Source organism: Buteo buteo, chromosome 3 (genome assembly GCF_964188355.1).
Source record: "Buteo buteo chromosome 3, bButBut1.hap1.1, whole genome shotgun sequence".
NCBI classification, from domain to species: domain Eukaryota; kingdom Metazoa; phylum Chordata; class Aves; order Accipitriformes; family Accipitridae; genus Buteo; species Buteo buteo.
Window position 1 is genome coordinate 51,594,295 of NC_134173.1, and position 24,497 is coordinate 51,618,791.

General features: G+C 39.6%; 1 protein-coding gene across 6 annotated transcripts in view; it reads right to left on the reverse strand.

Moving 5' to 3' along the window:
* The window catches only part of RUNX1T1 (RUNX1 partner transcriptional co-repressor 1), a 114,412-nt gene that overhangs the window by 75,895 nt on the left and 14,020 nt on the right, over positions 1 to 24,497 (reverse strand). For 2 of the 6 annotated variants that reach the window (XM_075023580.1, XM_075023583.1), the window contains exon 2: positions 17,519 to 17,691. The exons of 3 other annotated variants lie outside the window; for them this stretch is intronic. In XM_075023580.1, the coding sequence (XP_074879681.1) occupies positions 17,519 to 17,606 (88 nt within the window). In that variant the 5' untranslated portion in view covers positions 17,607 to 17,691. Of the gene's footprint in view, positions 1 to 17,518; positions 17,692 to 23,345; positions 23,575 to 24,497 lie in introns of those variants that run through there. One more of the 6 variants, XM_075023582.1, reaches the window with a different exon arrangement.

The window sequence follows — 24,497 nt, forward strand, 5'->3', positions numbered from 1 at the left end:
AAAAAAAAAAACCACCACAAACACCACCAAAACCAACACACATTCATAGTAATCAGACAAACCAGTGTACAGTATTAGATTTGAACACTGTTCCCCCAGCATCAATTATTTAGAGATAAACACTTCCTAGAGTTCACTACACAGAATGCCAAAATGGTTAACTTGGTTACTGCAAGCTGCATGTTAACGGGATTATCTTTCTAGAGACTTTTCTCAGAGTTGCAGTAGTGCCTTAACAGAGCTCTGAATCGCTTTTACAGCGTTTCATTAGCAAGCCTCGCTGCTGTTGCTTTGCCCTGACAGAAGCAAGGAGGTGAGTGGCCAGTTGCAACTGTAACGGTATGAGCAGTTCGTCTTTGAAGGGCAAATTTAGTTTGTGTAAAAGTGTTATCGCTACACATAAACCAGAACCCGTCTTTATTACTTCCTGTTCTTTCCCCAAAAGAAGGACTTCAGATGTCAGAAGCACTGAAGGGATGCTTCTGAAATCAAGACTTCACACATACACAAAAGGCACTGACATAATATCAGATTACATAAAAATACACATCCTTTTAATCTCCTGTACATAATGTGCTTACTTTTAAAATACAAAATCTGCCCCAGATGGCTAATAATGCCCATTTGAAAAAACCCAACACCACAATATTAAAAGGCTAAAATATGCTGTGAACAGATTGAGAGGCAGTTCATCCTAGAGGAGAGTAAAAAAGTGCAGATGGGTGTCAAAAATAGCCAAGTGTCAGATCTGTTCAAGTATCTCCATTCTGGCACATGCTCCCAGTCACAGCTGTTAGTGTATTCTCTGTATCCAAGTGCAAGGTTTTCTAACACTCCGAGCTGACATTAAAACACACTTCTTCCTTGCTACTGCTTTAACAGAATGCTGGAAATTAAAGATTTATTTAATGGTAAAGCTTAACGAGTATTGATAAGAGTACACATACTCTAGTGTAGCGCATGCCATTTTGATTAAAGATGCATGAAATTTTAACCAGCAGGTAGATTAAGTAATTTAAATGCCAAAGGCTTAATAGGTTTTCAAAAACCTCCACTCTAGGCATTCCAACACTGTTTGCCAATAGCCCCAAATAATGCACACAAGGATCAAGACTGATAACACTGTGTCATTTTAGTACATTTAAATATATTAATAAAACACAGAAACAGTAAACCGCACAAGATGAGTTTCATAGAAATAAGGGAAACGTCAGCAGATTATGCAAAATGCAGTTTTCCAAATTAAAGAATTACTGTGGTATTTCTAACGAAGACCACATTCCCAAGAATGTAATGCATGCAAATCAAATTTGACATCTAAAGGGTTAAATTGACCTTTCATAGTCCTCAGTTGTTATCTATGCAAATTAATTTGCCCATATTTCAACCATATAAATCCTCTTAGCCTTGTGCTTTGAGCAAACAGAGCCCACTTTCTTGTTACAACCAGAGGATCAGCAAACATACCAGCAGTAGGGTATGACCGTGTATAAAAATCCTAAAAGGAAAACATTCTTCCAACAACTGGCAATACCTACATGCAACTGTGGTTGCAGCAAACTGGCAGATACTGTTTCAAAACACCATCTGTGAGGTGTACAGACTCTCTGTGATCAAGCGTAGCCTCTTCTGCCTGTCCTACCCAAATAATCCACAAGAACCAGCCAGCTGTAGGATCTCTAGCCCTGTCTTTTTTTATCCAGAGACACAGGCTGCTATAATCAGGCACATGGCTTTCTTCAGTCCTTACCAAAGGGAAAAAAACCAAACAAAACACACCAAATTCAATCCACTCAGTCGTGGTCAAGCATTTCACAAAACCCCTCAGACAAATCACCCTGCCTAGAAGCCCCATTTTCACTGGCAATAACACTTATCAATTAGACAAGTGATCGTAATATCCAAGGATAATATTTTCCTGAGGAAACCAACCTATTAAAATTTCCAGCTCCACAGCAATTCCTCTAATTCAGCAGATTTTTTTTTTATTGTTTTATTTTGAATCAACATATTTCAGTCATCTGCCGGGTGACAGTTAAGGACTACGATTTAGGACAACGCTGGAATAATTTGTTTTACAAATCTCCTTCACTTCTCTAACATAAACAGCTTTTCACAGAGATAATTTCAGCTGATGGGTGAACGCTGTGAATGATCTCTACCGATCAAATGTTTGCAGATTCAAGGTACAGCTGACAGTCATGAAAGCCAGCCTGAAGCTGTATTTCTCTTTGCTAAAAATGATCCCCCGTGCAGAGACCTGCACCCACAAAGCCAGTGACTTTCTGCTATTTCTATCCCTTTTCATTGAAACATCCAGTACTGCTGTAAGTATCATCTCTGGCAGTTCCCTCGCACAAATTCCCCTCCCCCAAACATATACACAACAGAATTAGCATCCACGATCGCTCCGTACCCGTATCAGCTTGCAAATCACCCTCTATATTAAAAGAGAAGGGAAAAAAAAAAGAGAAAAGAAAAAAAATACTATCAAAAAACAATTAGCGTTTCCTCATTTAAAACCGAAAGAGCTGCAATAATTTCAACTCACCAGGCATCCTCGGATAAAATATACCACACTGTAAATGGCTCTCTCCTAAAAGCAAGCTTATTTAGGGCTCAGTGCCTCCTGTTCTGGAATGAACAGAGAGAAGCGAGGAGGGCCATCAGAACTGGCTGTGGCAGCGTAGCTGGAGGCAGGATGCTGGGCGCGTGCGTTTGCCAGGCAAAGACAGATGGAGAGCTGACACTCTGTATTGCACTTGGAGCAGAAATGTGAATGATGACAGGAGCACATGTGGCCTTGAACCCAGCCCTGTCTCTTCAGGCAGAACAATGACAGGGATGTGTGTGCAAATTATCACAACCCCGGCTCCCCTCAGCTGACTCCTTTTACTCTACCTTTCACACCAAGTTCCAGATGACCAAAGAATAGAAAGTAAAATGCAAAGTGATAAGCCAAACACTGAATTATTCATTTTTTTCCTTAAAAGTTAACCCTTTCTTCTGCTGACAACAATTAAAGAAAAAAGCATCGCTTTGAATCAGCTGTCTTCCAAAAGTGGAAACGAATTCATTCTTCATTTTAACAGTCATCATTTTGCACTCCATAGGACTACGTTTGTTTATTTAGCTGGAAATTCAAAACGTGCACGAGGATATACGAGAGACTCCCCCCTGCTCTTCCTCCCCTCCCCACACTTCTGTCATTATTATTCTGGTTTACTATAGTGAATGGAGTATCAAAATCACTGCCTTTCTCAGATTCTCAGTAGTATGTGTAAAATAGAACACTCTTAGAAAGCAGACCACTTTTATTTTACTATAGTGCTTTTAACCCCCTGGGATTCCTGCATTGATATGTTCCAAACATTTGCAGCTTACTCTCCTTTACCTTCCATGGTGATCCATGGGGGATGAAAACAAAATCTTCCCTGTAAAGCTTTTTCAAAAGCTAAACAATCATGTCCTCCCAATTTCTGATTTTGCACACCCCTTAAATGTTTATCCTCACATGAATAACGTATGCCTGGCTAGGTTCAATGCACTCTTCCTTATTAAGCTTTAATGGACACCATGATACATAAAACTACAAGTCTTTGTTATAGTGCTTTATCTAAAGCTGGCTATTTTCTTCTCAGCAGTCCCTCTTTAGTCCTTTGTAAAACATCTTTGCCTCTTAGGAGAAACATACGCCTGACTCGCATGCCTTCTGTAGCACGTATAGCCTTGCACAAAATTCCAGGCACAAGGAAAAATATCTTCTTTTTCAAAACTCTCCTCCCATTTAGCACTTGCAAAAGCTTCTCCCTTTAGTAACACGTATTTCTCCAGCAATTAGCGCGTAGGTCCTGGTTCTGACTTTGCCTTTGCAGTATACATTTAAACCCACACCGAAAGGCAGCGATTCTCAGCCACATCTTCAGGAGCTGCATTCTTACCAGTGTAAGACTCATCCTTTTGTACTTATTTATGCTTCCCCCTGATTTTGCGTTATGCCATCTTCTGCCTCTACTACGCAGAAACGACTCTGCTTTCAGGCCTTCCTCTTCCTTCCTCTAGCTGCCACAGAGCCTGATAAAGATCTATTTAGGAAAAGGACACACGTGTAAAATTAAGCAAAAAATAACAACCCTTCCAATATCCGGACTGAACTCATGAATATATCTCACTTAAAGCAAATGAGTCACTTAATTTACTGATATTTCCACAATAACTTTTTAATGCTATCTAAGTGCCACCCTTAAGCTTCACTGAAATAGGAGGGAGACTCCAAACACAGGACTGGCAAATGCAAGGCAATCAAAGCAGCAAAGGAGCAGCTCCCCTCGCCCCAGTAAACACCCCAGCACTAACAATCTAACGCGTCTGCGACTTGAGGCGGGTCTTTTCTTCATCTTCATCAGCTAGCTACTGTAATGAAGTTCTCTATAATGGGGTTTTGAGTGTCAGAGAGCCCAAGAGAAACAACGAAACATGAAAATGTTTTTGTGACAGACTGCTTTCATGAAGGGGGCAAAAACAGAGAGGGGAAAGGGAGAGAAGCAAGGGAAAGGGAGACAAGCAAAGTCTGTGCCACCGAGGCCTTTGAAGAATTTACCATTCTTTTTGTTTTATTATTTGATGCGCTATTTAAAACCAGTCAGTTAGTACTGTATTTGCTGTGTTCTTCTTCTTTTTTAATGCTGTACTCTACATAAAAGGAAAAACATTTTCACAGTTGGAAATGCAACCTCTCATCAACATAGATGCAGCCTGAATCAGCTTCAGAGTAGAAAGTAACGTGTCAAAGGTATGACGCATTTTAATAAAACCGAACAATATTCACTCTTAAAAGAAGGTCTTAATATCAGTACATTGTAAATCCACAGACTACAGCTCACAAAATTGAACTTCCATATGCTGTGTGATTATGCATCTTTTTTCTGTGTGTAAAAAGCCTTTTTAAGCTGTTATCTGACTACAGTAATTGCCATTTAAATTGATCCACGTCAACAAAACCTGGATCCCTGGAGATTCTCACCTAGAAGTCTGCTCATGGAAGGGGCTAACAGAATGCCTGTGCATCTGAGACTACTTCAGCATTTTCTCAAGCAGCCAGCTGCATGAATAGTTTTTCCCTCTCATTATTTAATACACTGAGGCAGGCTGCAACCCATTTGGCAGTCCTCCCTGAATAAATATCTGTGGATATTTATTCGCTTTCCCCACCCCACCCCACCCCCATTTTTAATGCGGTCACTTAAAGCTTGCCCTAACAGTTTTTGCACCAGGTCTGAAACTTTAGGAGGCCAAGCAGAGGTGGACAGCCCATTCTGTAAAATGGTTTTATTCTCCGCTAAGGAAAGGCAGTGGTTTTAACACAGGAATAGTTCTGCTGTATCACAAGAGTCAGTATTATGTGTAATACCAAAATTAAAGGGATCCAAAGACAGTGAAAAATCCAGAAGATAATCTTCGGCCAGTTTCTTTATGGTGCACATTATGCTACACCTTCCTGGGTGGGAATCAGCTCCTTCTTTGACAATCATTCAAAAAACTTTACAAGATAATTTTAAATAATCCTCTGCAACTCTTAATGTTGAAAATGGGTAAAGAAGGCAAAACAGTCTCCATATTTGAAGGGGGAAAGAGAAGACTTTTATGTGGCGGATGATATAAGGTCACTAAGACATGGATCTGATGGGAAAGAGAAATTCCAAGTGATCACCATTTAAAAAGTACAGCGATTGCCTTTTGCACAAACCTAGCTTAATAACAGGGACTGGAAGTCCACTGAAACGCATCTGTAGTTAATGAAAGCTCTCTATTAACAGTGAAGGAAGAATTTAACTCAAAGCTTTTCTGTAGGACTTCTCAACTTCCCACTCTACTTACAGCAGACTGTTGTGATACATTGTGACTTCACACAGTGGGTATTAAGTGAGTTAATTCAAAGGAGCTGAAACCTCATTGATCCTAATTGAAAGCAATACACCCAACCAAATAGTTTTCTACCCCATCTGCTCTGGCCTGCCACCAGCTATTCAATACAAGAGAATTAATAGTTTCAGATATTCTAACAGACCCAATAAAAGCACTCATTTAAGCAGGACTGCATTAACAAAGTGAAAAACCAAGGGCAAAATGGGTTCAAATGGAGCATTTTACTCCTAGTTGGCTTTAACAAAGCTGAATAATGCTTATTCTGACTTTTTATGTGCAAGACTTGATAAACTGAATGAGAAGGCACTCAATGATCAGTCAACGAGCATTGATGAATGGTCATTAGGACCCCCCCAATCTCAGGGAAGGCCATTCCACAAAGTGGCACACCAGCTTGAAAGGGCGGACTCACTAATGTCCAGATTTCCCCGCTTGCTTGTTCCACTTTCACTTTCAGACCACTGGCCACCAAATGAGGCTGACATATTGGAAAATAATCTTTTATGGGCGAGTGGCAAATAAAAATGGAGGCATTAGCTGGGCTTTCAAATTCAAATCTGCTAGTTTTGTCAGCCCCCAAACGTTTTGATTTTCCACCCAGCTGGAAGCTATTAGTGTGTTCTTAAGGCATCCCACTGACAGGGCAAACCCACCTAATGTGTGAGCTGTAGAGCTGATGGGGGGACGGGGGACAACCACTTCTGGATGCTTTCTTAACTCTATTTGGTTGATTGTCCAACCAAAGTACGGTAAAGGCAACAACTTCAGGAGAAGGCCACTAATTTCTTGCTGCCCAGTATCTCCTACAGCCTGGTACAACAGTAGTCCACCTGGGACTGTAATGGGTACCCTCAGTGTGACTTTTTCCATGACATGGTACTTAGCCTCCCTTGTTTTTACTGCCCTACCACAAAAGAGCTCAAGCTAGTCAAGAAAGGCATTTTTTAATAAACTTTTAATTCTTTGCTTGGAAACAGGATTAAAATATTCCAATAAGACAGGTGCTTATCTGTGAACAGTAGCTCTTAATGCATGCAACACAAAACATTTGCCAGATAACACTAAACATTTCCCTAAGCATTTCCTTATTGGCAAGGCTTTCTGGACTTCTGAAAAAAGACAAATGGGACCTTTAAAACATATATAGCTCTGTGAAACACAGACTAATTGAGATTACCTACACAAATATTCAATAGTTGAAAGGAGAGTCACCAAGCTGGGAAGAAAATATTCTTGGTTCTCTACGAGGAACTGTTCGTCATGTTACCTCTAGTACTGGATTAAATTCATTGGAGGTGAGAAAGCATTCATCTCTTTTTTCAGTTAAGAAAACTTAAGTCATACTTTTTCAACAGGACAATCAGAAATTAGTCCTCTAAAGAGGATTTCAAATCATCTGTTAAGAAAAGGCAACCTTGGCAGTGGGTCAGACTTAGCAACCTAGATTGCCTATTGCTTTTTGATCAAAAAAGAACCAAAAAAGTTAATTCTTGTTGAACACTGCCAGAAATCCCAGTGGCATTTCAGGTGTATTTCAGGTTTTAAATAATGAAAATATACATAAAGACCTAATCATAGAAGAACAGTTCCACCAAAATTAATTGACTCAGAATGGGAGGGCCAACACAGGCTTCGGGTCTTAAAGAACGCATGCTTTTTTGCTCGATACATACATTTTAGTAAGAACACTCATGTGGACAAACTCACATATATGTACCTGTGTTGGTGTCTATTTCTTTCATTTGATCTGGGCTAAACCAAGTCTTGCCTTGCCTTTTTATTAAATACAGTATTTTCTATAATGTGGGTAAAGTAAATTAGAATTGACTGTTAATTTCTATCATTATTCGGATTCAAAGGAAATTACCACACCATCTGAGCACAGACATCACTGAAGCACTTTAGAAAATTTGATATTGATTTGATATTATTTCTGAAAGGACACAACAAAATACCAAAGATGCCGTCTCACCGACAGGAGAAAGAACACATTTAGTGCGAGCTGGAGAAGCCTGGATGAGAATATCTGGTCCTGCTGAACTAGGGTCATATTTTGAGATTCAAAAAGGGGAGGGGAAAAAAAAAAAAGGAGAAGAAAAAAAAGGCTTCAAGCTATCAGTTGCTTTTGTCTTGAAGCTCAGGGTGTTTGCTCTTTTAACATGGGTAGGGAAACTCCTCCTGCTGTAGTGTATTAACCCCTAGTTTTGACCTCTAATCGATGTCTTTTCAATGCATAGGATTTTCATAATAAAGATAATGTGAGAGCATATTTGTGTGAAAGCGTATCTACCACTAGCCATAAATTCGAGCCTTGCATTTTTCTTTGTAACATGTCAATATTTGTGACACTAACTAAACATATTTTATTCATTTGACAAGGACTGTTACATTATATTGAAAACTTTTGTTTCAATGTCACCACCTCCCCGTTTTGACTGATGGCGAGTTAGTTTTGTTAAAACGCAAGGGGTGATAGCGTATGCTCCAGTGAACTTTCCCTCCTCTCAGCACCAGAGACAAAAACCTGCAGCTCTGCTCTGTGCTGGCAGCCATCTGGCCAGCTTTCTCTCAATGCCTGCCCCACACCACACTGCAGGCAAAATTTCAGGGCTCTAGAGCTCTGTGGAGCTATTCATGACATACCAATTTCACATTTTCTGCTTGTACGCTTGCAACAATAAATGCTAATGAGGACTATGAATGACATTTTTAAAGACAATAAAAAGGTCTCCAAATCCCTTGCATATGGAGACACTATTTTCTAAACTTCACCTTCTGTTAGGGAGCCATTACACTCTAAAGGAAAAAAATAACCTAAGGAGAACAATGAGATGATCAAAGCATAACCGAGTCCTTACGAATTCCAAAGAAAACAATGTTTGCAAAGCTAGCTTAATGACAGACAGATTTTATGCCGATGTACAGCGGTAACACTTCAGTGCAGGAACTTTCTTTTTCAATAGCAGTTACTTCTCATCAGGGGGGCTCACAAATTGGGGGGGAAGCCATAGCAAATCCTCGCTTTCACTGATCATGTATAACCCCACAAGCTATAGATTTGGACTTTTTAATTACTAATCTCTAGATGAGTCCAAGAGTAAATGGTTATCTTTAATTGATTTGGAATGCCATGCTTTCATAGAGATTACTGTACTGACCAAGAGAAATAACAAATTTTAATGTTTTCTTCCCCCAAATCTGCCTTTTGCAATGTTACTGCTACTCTTCAAAAAAAAAAAAAGTTGCCTTCAGTCTTGGTACTGTGTTTTATACTTAATTAAAGACAGCTTCCCCTTATTAGCAAGGATTAAAAACACTTTCAGGAAAATCCACCAGGTGGAGCAAATACACAGCAATACAAAACATCTATTTATGCTCATACTGCCATTTTCAACAGGGAAAAAATGTTTTATATGGAAATATTCTTACCTCTTGACCTCTCTTCTTCACCCTTTTGTCATATATTGATCAATTTGTACTTAGTTACCACATTTATAATGGTACAAAAGCTTTGTTCAAAGGGGCCTTCGTACAAAACTATTGCTCCTGGTAAGTTTCAATATGAATTTGCAAACCACAACAGTCATCGGATATACAAGGGAAATTAAAGAATAGTATTATTCAACATACATATATGTGTCTATATTCAAGAATACAAGGATAATGTTGTGCCTGTAAAACAAACTAACAAGCATTCAGAAAATAAAGCTTAGTCTTACATCAGGCAGCAAAATCTTTACACAGGCCTCCACTATAATGGGCTGGAAACCTGGCCATTCTGCATGTCTTGTCGTGTGTTTATACACATAGTAGTGCCAGTAACATCACAGCAGTGCCATTGTACAGTCTGTTGGTGTTTACCATTATTTTAGTACGACATCCGTCAACTACTAAGTATTTTCAAGAGTGCAGTGAATGAGGGCTATAAATAAATATTTAAGCATATCTAGGACAGCTAAGCATTATTTCCCCATTTAAATTATTTGCTTTCCAGAGCCAGGTGAGAAAGCCACTTCCTCATCAAATATTTTAACTCTCCCTGATGAATGAGAAGGTCTAATGGCATAAAGGCAGGAGGGCACCTTTTAACATGACGAGAACTAAGTCCTAACAGAAAAGTGGTTATGGATGAGTCTTCTCACAGTTATAATAGGACAACCCACTGGCAGACCCTGTAATTGCTAAAATGGCAAAGCAGTATTACCAAGTGAACGGCTCTAATGCAGTTCAGCACCTCGAAACACGGCAGAATCAGTACACAGACTCATTCAACCCTAGATGACGGAAAAACATTATAATTTGTGAGTGACAAAGGGAAGGTACTGATTTTAGTCAAAGAAATCTTTTTCTTTCCATTGTTTCCTTAGTTACACCTTCCATCACATTTTTTCTCTTACTTTTCCGTTCAGTGCCCTCTGTCTTCTCTCTGCCATCACACCTAACCCTGTGTTCTTAATTCTGGGGTCACCTCCTCACCCTGTTACACACCTCCCTTCTCCCATTGACTACATCACTTGTCTCTGCTCCCTGCTGCCTTGGGCATTCATCTTCTCCTGCCTCTGCTAGCCCTGAAAGCTAGAAGTTGTTCCAGAATTTGAAGCTGTGAGTACTACCACAAAATATTACCCACAATTAACACATAAATGAAAGACCAACAACCGGCACTCTAACATGGAGGGACAAACACTGTGCCAGTTAGGTTTCCAGTACAAAACTGAGCCAGAATGGGATCCACTTAACGTGCAATCAGAGAAGCACACCATGCTCCCTGGAAGCACAATGTGTTGACATAAGCTTTGTGCTTTTAGTCCGACCCAGACAAATCCCATCATAGCTAAGGAAAATTAACATACAAAATCTTTGTTTCTTTAGGAACGGGGAGGAGCCTTGAGGAACACAGGTCTTTAAATATCATTTCATTTTATCTAATTGTGTTGTACTCCACATGGTGCTTTGTTGTAGCCATTCAGAAGAAAAGCAGGAGAAGAATGCAGAGGTGATTATGAAGTGGAATTTCGTACCAAGAGCAAATTACACCACTTCACACCAGGAGAACATCTGCAAAGAGCAGCAGTAAGTGTTTGGGCACAATGCAAGGTGCCAGTTTTGATAAAGCCCAAACCAGCTTGGGAACCGTTATCCGTGAGAACTTTCCTTAAGCAAGATTGTCACAGCAGAGACTTGCAGAGATGCCCAAGATAAATATTCTTTCAAACAGGATGCTGATTTAAAACCATTATCTCTGAGGGATTTTTGAGGAGGCAACCATGGATTAAAGGCTATCATTTTCTGCCATTTTCAAAGAGGAGCTAGACACCCGCTGAGTGGGAGGAAAGACAGTGTGGTTATTGTCGTCACCATGCCTTCATGGAGAACTTTCTTTTACTATGCTGCTGGTTGAGGTGGGCAATGGTTGGCTAAAGGTCATGTACAGTTCATTAGATTACGAACTCTGCAAAAAACATAAAGGCATGTAGAACACTGGAAGGAGGGACATGACTTACAGGACTTGTAAAGGTTTAACTCACTAATAGCGCTCTCATACAGACACATTATTTCCTTTGTATGTACAAACCCTATAGGAACATGACACTGACCACAATGCATAAACCATCTTTTTTTCATCCTGTATATACAATCACTGCTTATTTAAACTACGGCTTCTTTACAGTACAACAGGATAAAGAGATTTAAAACTACATGTCTAAGTAATTCACTTTTACTTAAAGGCACCTTTACACCAGAGTAGCCTAAGGAGCTCCTAATGAAGAAGGGGGCCTGATTCTAAAGGTGAAGGATTATGTACATATTTAAGAGTTTATTAGATCACAATTATCGATCTGATATACGGTAACAGCTCTTTTGTTGCACCATCCTCTGCAAATCCTTCTTATATGGAGGATTAGCAGCACAATAGATCATAATGACTCTGTTGGTCCCACTGCACTATCGCTGACTCCCAGCTGCGTATGCCCACTGTAGGCTACCTTCTCTTACTAACGGGTCCCCAAAACTCACACCTGGTAATGTCTGCATGCAAGAAGAAAAATATTAAATCTGTATTAAAAAATTCTAATGAAATATTAGCAGGGAAAATATAAGTTACTGCTCAAAGGATTTTGCTCTCACCTACAAAGTACCCAAAATCATTAGCATGTGGAAATGTCCTCCAAGACTACAGGCATAACTCTACAGACTGGACGGAAAGCCTCCAGCATAAAAGAAAACAAAACCTTAGTTAACTTTCAGCTCTCCCTTCTCCAATCCTACAACCACAAATATCTTTCTTGGACCAGCTTCTGCCCACAAGAATAAAAGGCATTAGTCACATGCTACACTGATTTTTGCTGCAAAGCCATATTAATTATGTTCCCTCCCTCTACTACTTGTACCTTGTGATCTTAAGTTCTGCCAGTAGAACCATGAACAGCACTGTGCTATAAATTAGAGTATTAAAATAATCCAAAGAAGAGTAATATTCTTCATTTATCACTCAAACAATAAGTCTACTTTAATTCTTCACAAACTTTAAAAAAAAAATTCAAGACCTTCACCTAAATTAACATTTCAGTCTCCTTCAGCTATGATCTTTAGTTTTACATCCTGTTGAACACTTTCCAACTACAGGCTAAAACCTGACCGGTGAATAGAGCCCTGTCTCGTGCACCCGCACCTTCAGCCTGTTGAGTGACCTTAACAAACAGCAGCTACAAGGGGCAAGGACTATAACTGACCCTATCCCAGTGTTCTAAAATTGAACACCAAGCTGGACATCTAAGAAAATCACATGAATAATGAGAATGGAAGCGTTGATAGCTGCCACCACTGTTTTAACGGGCCATGCCAGAACAAACACTGAGTTGGTTTGAATCCATGGGATGAATAAAAAGAATGTTGCCAAGCACACTGAAAACGAAAAACTTAAAATGCCAAGAATGATGATTATGTTAATGATCACTACAAAAACAATTAATATTTTCAAAAGTTTATTTGATGCATACCACAAACTCCACCTGAAAGAATTTGCTCCTCAGAAGATTTTACCTCCAAAAATAAAAGAGGTTGAGCAAGGGGAGCAAAAATAAAGTAAAAGGGGAAAGCTGCAAATTCAGAAGCGAAAGGGTTAACATGTTTTGTTTCAGTCGGTATTCTACCAATGCCAGAATTACAAGGGAAAGACTAAAAAGAGCCAATTTTTTTTATTATTATTCTTTAAAAGAAAAAATCAGGCCTATCTGTCACAGGGCTGTCCGGGCTGGAAGAACCGGCAGGAACCTCAAATTCCTGACCAAACCCTCTTCCACACAATGCCTCCTGAATGGAAGGAACCCAGGCCCGGCAGAGATAGCCCGCTGTCAGGAACCAGCCCTGACGTTTGCGGACAGACGGGGCTGGCCTCGCAGGATGTCAGAGCAGCAAACTGCTGTTCGAGATATTGGGTTTTCACACACTCCCAGCCTGGATGTTTTGCTCTTCAGGTAATTAAACAAGGAAACGGGGCTGATGTGTACGAGTCTGACCCCTGCGCCGCGGCTCCGCAGTTCTGCATATCAACTTCCGCACGAACCGCCCGGAGCATCAACAGTCTTCGACTCCCGCTCGCCGCCTCTCCTGCTCCCGACACCAAGCTCTAAAACAAATCCTCCTGGAAATATCTGCTGCTGCCTAGTCCTTTTTTTTTTTTTCCCTCCCTATTTAAGAAGGGCAAAATTACTTGCTCTGTTCCACATGCCTTGCTGCTTTCTCATAAAAAGAAGGAAAAAAAAGGAAAGAAGTGGGTACTTTTGGGTAGCTGTTCTTCAGCCAGCCATTCAAAATATTAAACATCTGGGGGAGGGGAAGAACAGACAGAAAGATGAGGCAAGGGATTCCCAAATTAACTCTTACTTTAAGGTCATCACTCAAGATGAAAAAGATCCTGAAAAGTATTTCCGATTCGTCCAACCAATTGCCAGACATTCACTTAATTCGAACTAAAATTATTCTGATTTAAGCATTATTGAAGAGTCTTTGTCTTACAAGACGACATAAATCATAGAACCAGGCATTAGAAAAACAGACCAGTGTTTTCTCTCTCTTTTCCCCCAAATTTAAGAAATGAGAAAAGGCAGGTGTTACCACCTATACTTGGTGAAAACCCTACACAGGCTGCTGCTCTATGACTGACCTAGTTTCTATGCTCTTTAAAGGCTATTTAAACAAAAATGATTTTTTAAAAAGGTAACACATTCCTACTTCTTTCTGAAAAATCCACAGAATAGAATATTGGCTGAAAAGAGAAGAGCCCAAAAGAAAGAGGAGTACAAAAGCATGCCTGCTTGTCTGTGTTCAACACAAAGAACATTAAATGAAAACAACTGGCACGCTGCCAAATTCCTATACAGGCAAAGAGATTCAAATAAATTGATTTCACGCATCACACTGACCTGGGATCAGCGAGCAGTGGTACAATACACTCGCTGCTCCATGTGGGGCAAAGCCCATTAACGTTATCAGAGCCACAGTAGATTACAAAGGGGGGCGGGGGGGGGGGGGGTGGTGTCACGGAGAAAGAACCCAAACTCTGCGAAGTCAGGGGGGAAAAATCACTTTGGAAAAGGAACTTCAGACCGAGTGCTTGGTTTCAGTTTACTAATAAATATATCACATTGTGAAAGCTCATCCTCTGCTCACCTCAAAGGTTTCAAAGATCATGTTTTCAAATTAAAATAAATACTAATGTCACACACATTCCCCTTACATTCTACTTTTAACACAGTTGTTCTCAAACTCAGTTATTCTCTGTAAATTTCCTCCCTTCCCCATCCGCCAGCATTTTATATAGATTATGGGTTATTTTCTTTGTACTTCAGAAGCTGGATTCCTGCCCAGGATACTCTTACTGGCTCAGAAAGTAAGCAGGAGAAATCGGCCACTGCTCTCAACTGGTCCACATCAACCTGACCTACAGAGAAAAACACCTTATTCCAAGGCAGCAATGAGCAGGGCCCCGGTTCCCTTTGCAGAGTCACCCAGGCATGCTCCCTCATCACAAGGCATTCTCTCCAAACCAGCGTATTTTGAATTTCACTTTCTTACGATGTGTGAAGTAACCCGTGTGTGCTGTGGAGTCTCTTCTTGTCATTCCGGCTTTGTTCTTCATTAAGATCTCTCATATCCCAGTCAAGAGCAACGCCAGCAAGCCACAGGTGTGCGCCACATGAACAGATGAAAATCTGATTGTGAGCTGTGTAATAACAATTCACTGTCTATAATACACTCATCCTCTTTTGCATCTGTTATATGTTAGAAGGGGGGGGTATTATTTCCATTGTACTCTTTAAGATACATAGGTGAGCAAACAATTGTTTTGAAGATAAAAAAAGGAAACCAAGAAAAGACGAGTTTGCAATAGCAAAACAAAGATGAGGATGCTTGAAAGGGATCACATCAGCATAGGTATTCTAAAGCTACAAGAGGCTGTTGCTTCAAGGAGGCAATAGATTCAAACACCTTTTATTTTGCCTTTTATTCCATTTTGGTTTCAAATAGTGAGTCAAATCTTCTTGGGCACAGCAAAGTCCATATTAAGTAAGCTCCAAGAGTGTTGGTCTCATCTCTAATCACTCATCCAAACTTCAATGTGGAGCTTCTTGGCCATTTAAGACTAAAATTTTCAAACGTGTGACACAAACATACACATCCAGATGTAGGTACCTTATCCAGTCACCTCATTTCAAGTAAATGTCAAAGTGGGAATGCCCAAAGAACTAACAGCTGCTAACCACCACTGATCACTCTCTTTTATAAAGAGCTACAAAGCAGTTTTGGATTATCTTCATGGCCAAGGTGAAAAATATACAATATTGTTAACCCTGTAGCTTATGCTATAGAGAGGATGTGTTTGTTTTGGTATAAGGCTACACTGATAGAACTGCACAAGAAAGGGAATATTTAGTACACAGCAACTTCGCAATGGCAGAGATGTGCCTGCACCCAGGTGACACAGGCAGCCTGACCTGCCCGACAGTTAACAAGACAGATAACGTGCTGTTCCCTCCCATTTATGAATATTTCAGTAGTACAACCAGATCATTTAGACTTATAAAGATGAAGTGAATTTTAGTCATATTAATTCCCTCTTTCTATAAAATAAATAGTATTAGAAAACATGCCTTTCTCCTAAGTTGCAGCAAATTTCCATTATCTTGCACGTGCTCTGACAGCAATAAACCACAATAAGCTTCCCATTAGTATGCCAGCACTGCATGCTTCAGGCATGAAATCTTTACTTTCACATTTATTTATTTTTAAAATCCTTTATGAAGACCCATATGGCAAAAGAAACCAACCAACGACCACCTGTATGAGGTACACTTGCACTTTGAAAAATAGACTATAGATAATAAAAAAGAGAACTAGTCAGGAGCTATACGCTGCTAAATTAGCAAAACAAAAATGCAACAAGAAACCCTGCTAAGATTATTAATTCTTTTCCAATGCTGCCTCTGTAGAGGAAGGTCCCAGAGAAGCATTTACTTGTTTTAAACTGAGCTAGGAACTCGAATTAGAATGCAAATTCATTTTTAATAGGATTAAATTTTTAAAAAGTATGTTCACACTAGTGCAAAAAACCTCAGCCCCAGCCGCTCCCCTTGCCATGACATGATGTGCAGAGCACAGAGCATCCTGCTGCCTCTCTCAGATGTGCTCCATCTCCTTTCCACACCCCGCAGACAGAGCAGCGTGGGTCGCTGTCTCGGGTGGGAAGACGAGTGATATGGTCAAGGCTTAGCTGCCTTTAACCAACCGGAGCATAGCCTAGAGTACTCAGACATTGTTCATTTTGTTTCGGTATCATACTCTGTATGCCATAGGTGAAATGATCCAACACTGAGAAAGAAAGTATCAGAGTCTTGGAAAGCACTTAAAATCAGTTTAGTAGTTTCTTGCCATCTAGACACACCATTTTAGGAGAAAAAATGCAGTTACAGTAAAGACAGGAATGACAGTCATAGGTTATCTAGAAGTTTACTTCTGCCGTAGCAGATTTACTTTTCCAGTATGGTAAAAATCTCTGCACACAAGAAGCTGAAATATCCATTCTCAATATCATCTCAACCAAATTTATCACAGATTCCCAATGCAATGAGTTTACCAGAGGGTTCCTCTAAATTACAAATGCAACCATTTTGCCAATGTGATTACAACTGTCCTTTAACCTGGTTGCAAATACTGTTCCAATTCACAGTTCAGGAAACTGAACTTTATTATTTTCACAGCCCAGCCAAGTAATATTTACATGCTAGATAAAGAAAGAGCACCTATGTCATCAAAACCACAAAAAACACAGTTAAAAAAATCACATACATGTATTTTTAAGCTAAGGAAGGTTTTAGAAAAGTCATCACTGAGGGATTTTATTGTTACTGCTGTACTCTTTCTCAGCAGTACGAAAATGAAGACACCACCTTCATTGATTTAGGCAGACTCTTTGAAGGCTAAAAGGAAAGATTTCTTTTTTAATTACAGTTTACAAGGCAAGGTACAGTCATTAAAAATAACTTCTAAAAGGTATGCACATTACAAAATCAAATATTTTTCTGTTCCTTACCTTGACAAAATTCAAAGTTCCCTTTTTTCCGGCAGTCACCTATCACTAAACTCAGTGCTCTCCAAGTGTTTCTTTTGACAGATATCATTCTCCACCAATCGCTCTGCTAATTTCCTCTTTCCTTTTCTGACTGGGACAGATATTATGTTCACCAGCCCAGAGATCAATCTTTTCTATTGACAACAACAAATGAAAAAAAAAAAAAAGAAAAAAAAGAAAAAAAAGAAGAAGCACATATCACAGCCAGTTTGAAGCACCACACCCCTTCATTTGCATGATAATAGCAGTCTTTTAAATAAAAAGAGAAGACAGAAACGCTATCATTCTAAATCAATTACCCACATTTTCTTAGTTAATATAAGGCAGTACTTTAAAACTGTATTAATTCTTCAACAAAGGCTGTTTCATAAGTTGCTCATTTAAAACAGCTGACATATAGAGGGCAACAAAGTAAGGGCAGCCTGTATTCTACCATGAAAACACGTATTAGCTAATTCTGTGAAAATGCTTTGTTTTCAATACATTCATGTAATATAAAATATTACATACTTTACCTGGTTCAACAGAAGCTCTAGAGAATCATTTATTAAATGAACATGGTTACTAAAAATAGAGACCTTGCAATTACACATCACTATACTAATTTGGATTTGTAAGTCATAACAACAAACACATTTAAACAAAGGGAGATCAAAAAGCTATTGATATATTTACAAATCATCCTCCCACTTCTGAAAAGGCAATTTCCCTCCCACTCCAACACCTACAAAAACTGTTTATTTGGGTTACACAAATACTTTGTCATTCATATGAGTCTGTATTACAGCATTGTCAGTTTTTCCAAGTCATTAATATGCTTTTCAGGGGTTTATAATTATGTCAAGGCAGAAAGATTTTCAGAGCCAGGCACACGCAGTTATGTACATGCTTCAATCTGCATCCACTATGCAGGTATTTCAGGACATAAAGTTAAGCATGCATAAGGGTCTGGTCGCAGCTGCATGCATCTAACAGAGAACCCAGCCCCAACCCTCTCATGGGCTAGATCTTCCTGCAAAAAAATTTATCGCCCAAGGGCATTAGCAAAAGAGCACATTTGTGTTTGTGGTAGAAACTGCAATCTTTCCCACAAACAAGCACCCTCCTCAAATCAAAACAAGCCTTCCCAAGTTAAAGTTAAGGTTACAGAACAAAGGAGTTCACCACTCAAAGTCCTTTCTTTCCCATGTTCGTCGCCGGACATTTCCCCGCAGCACTGCACAAGCCAAAATTCTATCGATTTCAGTGAAAACAAGAGGCCTGTAAGGACTGCAGGACTCTACCCAGTATTTGGCAACTGTGAAGCTTTCAGTATGACACAACTGCCTTTGGCATTTGGAAAATAATCTCCAAAATGTGGTGAGGACTGCCCGACTTGGGTGCAATAACTACTTTTCTAAAATGGTTTTTATTTTGTATGAAATTCTCTAGTTGTCACCATGTTCTTACACAGGCAATAAAAATTACCTTTCAGTTGTGCCTTATCATGAATTGTGTATTGTTCAATTGTCCACTGTTTTGCATAGCACTTTACATTTCCATAGATGCATACAACATTCCCTAAATTGTTGTTATTGTTTGATCTGATTTTTATGGCCGTAAACTCATGCCCCTACCAAAACTGAAAAATCCTTCACAGACCAAGTGGCCCTATTAATTTCACTGAGATCATTTAAACATTAAGTTTTCTACCGAGTGACGATAGCACAATCTGGTTGAAATATGGAGTTACAGTGGAACATTAAATTAACATCATATTTTGGATTCAGAATTACACACAGCAGCCATCTGTAAAGATGTATCCATGTTTTGCTAACCTTTACTAATTTGGCCACTAGAAATAATTATGATCAAATATGTTAAATTATGTAACATATAACAATTCAATATTTATGTCTGCTGAATAGCATACTCCTTTTTCATGGCTGGTAAAAGATTTTTAAACCTCTTACTGTAAAAAAGGAAAAGTTCTTACTCAGAAAAAAAAAAACCCTCATCTGTCATCCACTTTACAATGAAGACATCACTTTAACTTATTACTCTTCCTTTGTTTCAGCCCCACGTTCATTTTCTCTATATGCCACATTTTCCAACGTGATGGATGCATTCTGCTATACCCATTCTACGCTAATCTCCTTTTTTAGAATTTATTTTTGCCTCCTGAATTGTAAACTGCTGCTGCTGTTCGAATGTACCTGCAAAATTGTCTAAAGTCTGAACTTCACTGAAAGTAGAATGCCTCATACAATTTGTAGTCTTACAAGAGTGTTATAAAAAAGGATCAACATGTTGTATTACCATGGAAATTTTGAAAAACATACTTTCCCAAACAAATATTACTTTTTCTCAATGGTATGAAGTAATGAAAACCACATGTGTAAATCTGCGATCCGTGCAGTAGTTCAAGCTGCAGCTAATAGAAAATACAGAGAGTGAACTCTGCCATATAAAGGATTCTTGTTACAGAAATATAATGTGAAAACCAGATGCAGACAGAAAACCTTAATCACAGATGGGAATGTAATCACTGGCATACAGAATACTTTTTTGATCAATCTCAACCATATGAGAAATGTATTTATTTTCTAAGGAATGCAATAACTCGAGAGAGTCTTCTATTTGAATTCAGTTAACCTCATATTCACAGTACTTTTATCTTATATGTGGAGAGAAGAGGGATATAACCTGAGCCAAGATTTTTAGAAGAGCCATTGGGCCTGGCAAATCATTCTTGTATCAGCTTATCTTTCAAGGAATTAATAGGATGTAAAGACTACAAATATCAGGATCAGCTTCAAAAGAAATCAACCATTATTGCACTTCCTAGTTACTGCCAGAAATCCCTTCATCACCTAAGCACTTCTCTGGTTCAATTTTTCCCTTAATATGTGGTTCTTCAGAAATACTGTGCTAAGAGCAGCACACTGTTGCACTGAAGTTGTGTGAATCAGAACTGGAGTCCTACACCAAAGGATCTCCCTACTTCTTTATAAAAGCTGAAGAGTCATCGGTTCAAAACTAAGTTTACTTTGGGCTTCCTTCTAACTGCTGTAAGTCATCGTGAATGCCCTCTACCCACACAGCCGGTGGATGTCAGCAGGAAAGAAAGGACCGCAGCACACCGCAGATATCCAGTGACATCATGTGTCTAAACGGCAGGTGGCCTTCTACCAACCACCCTGACCAAGGCAGGACGAAGATAACTCCTGCCCGTTTTCACTGCTGGTGACATTTCTGCTCAACTTTTAAGAGACAGAAGTACTACGGTAGTAGTGAACGCCTCGTGTAAAATATGGAAATTGCCATTAAAATTAGAAAATCAAGTTCAGAATTCAGGTCATCGATATGCTACCAGCAAGACCTACCTACGCGGTTACAAAGGCTCAGCATCTTCAAGCAACCACACTCCAACAGATCATCAGCCAATTCATTGTAAGAGTTACATTTGCCTAGATAAATTTTATACCTGGTGATTGAACTGAACTGTTACGTTAAACTGCAATATAAAAAAAAACTTATGGGAGGAAATAAAATGTAAAAAAGAAAAAGCATTCAGAGATGACAGATCTGCAGGCTCTTGGGTACCAGCAATGCTAGTTGACTTCCTGGCAGTCCCTGATCCCCACTGCACCCTCCTCCTGGAGGTACCCACTCTACCCAAGAATACCACAGCTCTTTACACGGCACTGCCCAACTGTCACAGTTCACAACCGAGCTTATTAAGGTAACCCAAAGTTGGTGTTCATTTATTTTAACAGTACTAAATAACATCAACCACAATTATTTGGTAGTTGTCACACCGGAGGGAAGAGAGGGTGACAAAAGCCTTTGATGGGCACAGGGTAGGCAGATTCTCCCTCTCTCTTACTCTCTTAGAGCCTTTAAGTCCCATTACCACCATCCCATTTTAGGTATCTGCAGTAAGAGGACAGAGTCTCTTCAGTACACTGCCACAGGACTCCCAGCAGTGGCTCATCACAGGTGTTCATCAGACTAATTCCACTAAAGTTCCTGTAAATATGCTTCCTTAATTGAATGCCTGTAAGCTAGGCGAAATGTGAAGTCAACTACTTGCTTTTTCCCTCCTGTGTTAACAACTAGCAAACCATCTGACGAAAACACTTTGCTTCCACCGCTACAACGGAAGTTTTTTACATCGTCTTGTCTCTTCTGCCATTTAACTTTAAATTTCTGAGACTGCGGCATCGATAGATAGTGCAGAAGTCAACATTCAACACTAAACTAATACGGGCTGGATATGCCTGTCTTACTTCCAAACAAGCATGCCTAGATTAATAATAAACTTTGGCCAGATATGTATTTTATTTTGCATGTTTTTCATACAGCATCATCATCATGTGTGTAGAGTGCTAAAAATGGAGTGAAATCTTCCAGCTGTAAAACAGTTCCATGTGACAAAACAGAGAGAGATCCTGAAAACTCCTGCTTCGTGTCATGTGTGAGCGTGTGTGCCTGTGTCTTTTTTTTTCTCTCATCTAATTTCATCTGCAAGAGACTGTCCCTAGAGGACAAGAGAAGAGAGAACCAATTATATCCAGAGGTTGGTTTCTCCAAAATGAAGGCATCTGTTCCATGCCAACGACTTCCACATGGAAGAAAAACAGAACTTTGAAGGCATCTGCGTTCATGGTTGACAGTCGCAGATCTTAGGGTCTACTGTAATTGCCCAGCTGCAAACATGATTTAGTTGCTGCTGTTGTCAGCTGATCTCCTTGCACTGAAAAGACGGGAGCTTAAACAGCAAATAGCTGGATAAAAATCAGATATTATTCCACAATATTGACAACCTTTTCCTTCCTGAAGGAGGTATTTTTTCTGGTACAACGGGTTTGATGGAAGTAAATTGCAAAGTGACTTTTAAATGACCATTTTACAAAATATTCTGCTTTAAAATGCTATTCTTTAAATAACATAAAAGTCCAAGCACAATGTGCTCATTAGTTGTTAGTATTTCAGGCTGATATTCCATAAGAGTGATTCAGAAACCAGTATGATTCACCAGCCACATAATCCTGCAGCCCACCTTATTTAGGCAAGTAGTCTCAGTAAAACCAAGAGTACACCTGAGCAGAAGCTCAGAGTTTTCACAGAAAATGCATATGGCAGATAAATAACTTGTATGATATTTGCTACTCAACTCATGTCACTTCCAGTGTGAGTAGATACTTTCCAAAAGACACTTAAAAGAAACATTACTGGTAGTTCAAAACCTGGCTTACAACATTGGGTGCGACACTTGCAGCGAGATACTCAGCAATGCTGTGAAGCCTTCACTATTAAAAAATCAAGCAAACAGTTAACAAGAAGCTCATCTAAAGTAGCAAGACCCTAACTGATTTTCCAAAGCACAGCACTGAGCGCCATTTAGGGATCCAAGACTACTGATGGTGCAGCTGCAACAAAGACAATTAAAACCCAACTGGCCTAAGCAGAAAATGCATTTACATTCCCTATCCTCCACTCACCAGATAAAAGTGGATCATAGTTTCCAGAAATATTTCATGCACCTCGTGAGTTTTTGTAGTTTTCTTACCTAAGACTTTTATCAATAGCTTGAAAGAAGGAAAATGCTGTATGTTAGGGAAATACCTCTTAATTTTTAATTTATTTTTTTTTTTTAATAGAATTCTTTGTTACTCTCTTGGATTCCAGCTGCAATCCCAAACACGCTCTGCAGCGATGGCATTCAGCCCTTCAAGCCAGGTAGCCACACAGCTTAGAAAGGACAGTAAGGATTCCTACCCAGTTTCCCTTGTCTGGCACATACCTCAAATTATTATGAACGCATGAAGTAGTGAACCTGGGGGGACACAGTAGGCTTGACGCTTCCTGACCACTTCTAAATTGCCTCCAGGAAGGACAAGAGTTGGGAGCGAGGACAATTAACACAGCCACCTGCTTCCTGTGACCTCCTGGGGAGAAGACACAGCCACTGATGACTTGCTCTGGCAATGTCACTGAGGTCCTGCCCATCCTTCTCTTCCCAGAGAAGCTCAGGGATAATAAAAACAATAGCGGCCAATACTAGCTCTGTAAGAGAAGGCAAAATGCAGGCTGGAATTAAAAAAAAAAATTATTAAGAAAATTTAACATCAAAACCTCCCCATGCGAAGAGGATGAGACCACTAAATCTCAGAATGGGGAAGGGAAATTATACATTGATTCACTCTTTAAAACTACTGTAGCTGTTATCTACTGTAGCTGTATGCTTCTCTGGAAATTTCTGGAGCAGGCAGCTGGCTTAAACACAGTTTAACACAGCTCTTGGGATACAGAAATTGAGAAACCTGGCCCCATGGACTCAGCGGGAACCTCTGAGAGTATTATTACAGAAGGAATAGACTTTTTCTCTCCTTTTTATGGAAGTCTTGTCAGATAAGTCTATCATTTACAATTCAAAGAGAATGACTTACTTTACATCGAGACCTGAGCTAACTGACTTTATGAGGGCCGTATCTGGATCTAAGCCTCAGAATCGATCCAACAAAGATCACAGACGTGAGATGGAAGCATGGAAAACCTGAAGGTCCAGATCCTCAGACTGGTGTTTAGACAAAAGAAACACCATCTTCAGTGAGAACTGGGCACGTGAATACCACGGAAAATCTGAGCTCCAGCACTTTAATTCAACATTTACAAGCTCTGCTGACCCATGGAGTTGCATTAATTTATCATGGCACACATGAAATGCACGTAACATTCGGAAACTAAGCTAGGCTATTCAGTTCACTACAATGGTTTCCTTGCTCATCTGCAGCATGCTTTAATACAGGTTGCAGCATGCTTTCCAGCGTTAAGTGGTTTGCCAACAAGCTTTAAAAATAATAAATAGCACAGTCATGAAACAGCTTTTGCTTAATGGTTCCTAGAACTTGGTGAATTCACTCACTAAACCCCTTTCTATAACATTACACTTAAA